General features: G+C 34.5%; 1 protein-coding gene across 2 annotated transcripts; it reads left to right on the top strand.

The window, feature by feature from the left end:
* The first annotated feature begins 295 nt into the window (after positions 1-295).
* Positions 296-3,252, top strand: LOC149162974 (glyoxylase I 4-like). Of its 2 annotated transcripts, none has more exons than XM_089437471.1 (3): positions 296-928; positions 1,049-1,154; positions 2,566-3,252. In XM_089437471.1, exons 1-3 carry the CDS (start codon positions 747-749, stop codon positions 2,851-2,853), a joined length of 576 nt encoding a protein of 191 aa, XP_089293597.1. In that variant the 5' UTR covers positions 296-746; the 3' UTR covers positions 2,854-3,252. The 2 variants fall into 2 exon arrangements, with proteins under 2 accessions (XP_089293597.1, XP_089293596.1); XM_089437470.1 differs by having other exon boundaries at positions 317-928; positions 2,551-3,252.
* Positions 3,253-3,460: the final 208 nt, after the last annotated feature.

Here is a 3,460-nt window from a genome sequence, read left to right on the forward strand (position 1 = left end):
TATTAATTTATTTTATTCATATATATTAATTTATTTTATTGCTTAATCTTTGCCACTCTAGTTTTCTGTTCTCTCTATTACCTTTCTACTCCAGGGGCAACATCAGACTGTAACAGATATGCAACTTCTCATTTTTAATGAAGTCTGTCTAGGTTTTTTCTGCTGAAATTTTTTTAACAATTTCTCACACCATATTTTTTTCTTCCGAAAAACAGAGGAAATAACAGGGTTTATTTATTTCACAAAAATCTCGTGGTTAACCCAGCAGTCATAAGATCTGTAAATCTCTTTCAAATTTCAGGGCCATAATACTCGAGATGGAGACTGAAGGTCGTATCAATATTTATCAAAGTCCCCACCCAAAATGGCCGCCAATTACTCGAGATGCAGACTGAAGGTCGTCTCAATATTTATCAAAGCCCCACCCAAAATGGCCGCCAGTGGCCGGTAAGGAGAGTGTCGTGCTATCAAATCGTCCATGGTGAGTGCGTTGCTGCTGTCTGACAGTGACCCAAAAGTTTTTCCCCTAAAAAAATACAGTTGGGTTTTCAGTGGATGCCCATAAAAGCGTGTTTTGTGGACGCTAGGCTTCAAATATTGTCTGCTTCTTCTCTTCACCTTGGTCTAAATTTTCTGTTAGATCAAAGATCACTCAGGGAATCAATCCTCCCGAGTTCAATACGCGGGCACTCCAGAGATCCAGAGCTTCTGTCACTGGCAAAACTCCTTGGACCATAAAAGAAAAGATGGCGGGAAATGCTGCAAAGAGCACCTCGGCCAAGGGAGCTGCCGGGCCACTGCCCCTTGTGTCTGTGAACCATATATCCCTGGTATGCCGATCTGTTGAGGATTCTATGGACTTTTATGAAAATGTTCTCGGTTTCTTTCCTATTAAGAGGCCCGGATCATTTAACTTCGATGGAGCATGGTAAGTGGATAAACAAATACACACAAGCATGGTAAGATGCCAGGATCTACACGGGGAAATGGGGTGTGTCAATAATTGCTTTGGCAAATTTTGTTGATTTTACTCTTGTTTTTCCTGTAGGCTCTTCAGCTATGGAATGGGAATACACTTGCTGCAGAGTCCTAATCCAGAGGGAATGCCCAAGAAACAGGAGATAAACCCCATGGATAATCACATGTCCTTTCAGGTATGTTTATAAAATATTAATCCCATGGATAATCACATGTCCTTTCAGGTATGTTTACAGAATATTAATCCCATGGATACTCACATGTCCTTTCAGGCATGTTTACAAAACGATAGTTTCACTCCACAGAAAACAAAACGATATTTTCACTTCACAAAGAGATCAGATCCTGTGAAGTCTGGTGTTGTCTTCACATAGCAAACCACTTTTCGATAGGAAAATAGTTTTGGCAGCTGCTGTTAAAGAGTGTTCGCTTTTCTTAAATGTATTGGACAACAATCCCTAGGTGAACAGTGCTTTCTGAATGGGTTTGGTTTTATTCTAAATTTGCTGGTTGTATAAAACTTTACAGGGTAGATGTAGGTTATTGTAAAAGTAAGTTAATAACCGGATATTTAAGTTAACAAGGGCAGAAGGTTGAAAGCTTTATCCAAGTCATAGAGAATAGGATTTTACACCGTTTGTATTAAATAAATAAATAAAAAATGTGTGGTTTAATTATTTTAGGTTTTGGAGATTTTGCATTGAATCTAGCCAAATAATTATGGGTCAAATCATGGTTTTATAGGGTTATACATGAGTTTCTCTCATATATATATATATATGAAAACATCCTCATCTTTATTATAGATTTCAAAATATTACAGAAAATAAAATTCAATTGTTTGATTTCCCTAGTCTATCAGATTTCTGAAATATTCCAAAATTGCAATTTATTTAAATTCATATGTAAAGTTAGCTCATCTTTATTGTAAATTTTAGAATATGTCAGAAATTTAAAATTATTATATATTTTACCATATTTCAGAAATTTAAAGTTAATTCATCAAAATTCTAAAAAATAGTAACTCTGGGAATTAAATTCAATAAATATGTAAAAATATATATCTTATTCCATTATAAATTTTCATTTTCACAGTCTATAAGAACTCAAATTGCTTATTCCCAACGCCAAAGGCAAAATCAAAACCAGAGTAATAACCCAAATTAATGATTCACAAGGCAAAAGAGAAAAATCAAAATCAAAGCAAGAGTCCCATACATGCCATTTAACTCTCTCCTGTAAGATATAGAATTGCATATCATACTATTTAAATGTTTTGTCTGATTACTGACATTCACTTGCAGTAGATCAACATTGGGAAGGAAATGATTCATCTATGCAATAGATTAACATTGGGAAGGAAATAATTCATCTAGAAACCTCTATGATGGCTATTCCTAAAAGAGTGTCTCAGAAAAATGGCTGAAAAATGTACCTCATAATATATTTTTGGGTTTTATAACAACCTTCAAATAAACCGACTTAAAAGTAATGTAAGAAATGGTGCTTTTGAGACACTTACGCCAAAAAAGGAAAAAAATTATTGCCTATCTGATATTTGTTTATTGTCAGTGTGAGAGCATGCAGGTAGTAGAGAACAAGCTTGTAGAGATTAACATCCAATTTATAAAACGCACCGTGGAGGAAGGAGGAGTTTATGTTGATCAACTCTTCTTCCATGACCCAGATGGCTTCATGATTGAGATCTGCAATTGCGAAAATTTACCAGTTGTGTTCTTGGGATCTGCTTGCCCTCTCAACTGCCAATCCAATGTTTCTTCAAGTAACGCAGCACTCCAGCAGCAGCAGCAGCAGCGATCCACATCATGTGCACCAGTTGCTACCATGTCTCACCAAATGCTCCGAGTTCCTTGAAGAAAAGAAGCCTTTCAGCTTCTTCGTTGGGCCTTTCATCATAGATAGCAATAAAACTGTGTCCGTTTAGTTTTAGATGCAATGTGAGATTGTGAATCAGTTATGCTGTGTCATGAGTTGTGAGTGCATTTCTTGCTCATCCCAAGAAAGCTGGTGTGTGATGCTTCTTGGAATTTGCAAGATGACTTTGTGTTTTAGTATAGCGATCTACTACCATTTGATAATTCTTGACTTATAGCGATCAAGCACTTGGAAAGAGTATGCAGTAGAGTAGACTAGTTATTAATTTAGACTGAAATCCAAATCATGTGGGATGTCACTCTAAATTTATACAAACTGTAAATATATATACCCATGCACTTTGCGTATTATTTATAAAAATATGTTATTTTGCATTTATTAATTTTTTTTAAATAAATTTTATTTTTACAGTGATCTAGTTAAGGTATTCACAAGAAAAATAAAGCGATGAGAGAAAATAATTTAAATACATTTATTTTTTCTAATATTTATAGGAAAAATGAAAATAATATTTTCTATTAAATAATATTTTCTATTTGATTATTTGTAATTGAATCACTTAAATATGTAGAACTTTTTTTAAAAT

Source organism: Pinus tabuliformis, chromosome 5_2 (genome assembly GCF_031772625.1).
Source record: "Pinus tabuliformis cultivar Carrire ecotype Pingquan chromosome 5_2, CPIR1, whole genome shotgun sequence".
Taxonomy (NCBI): domain Eukaryota; kingdom Viridiplantae; phylum Streptophyta; class Pinopsida; order Pinales; family Pinaceae; genus Pinus; species Pinus tabuliformis.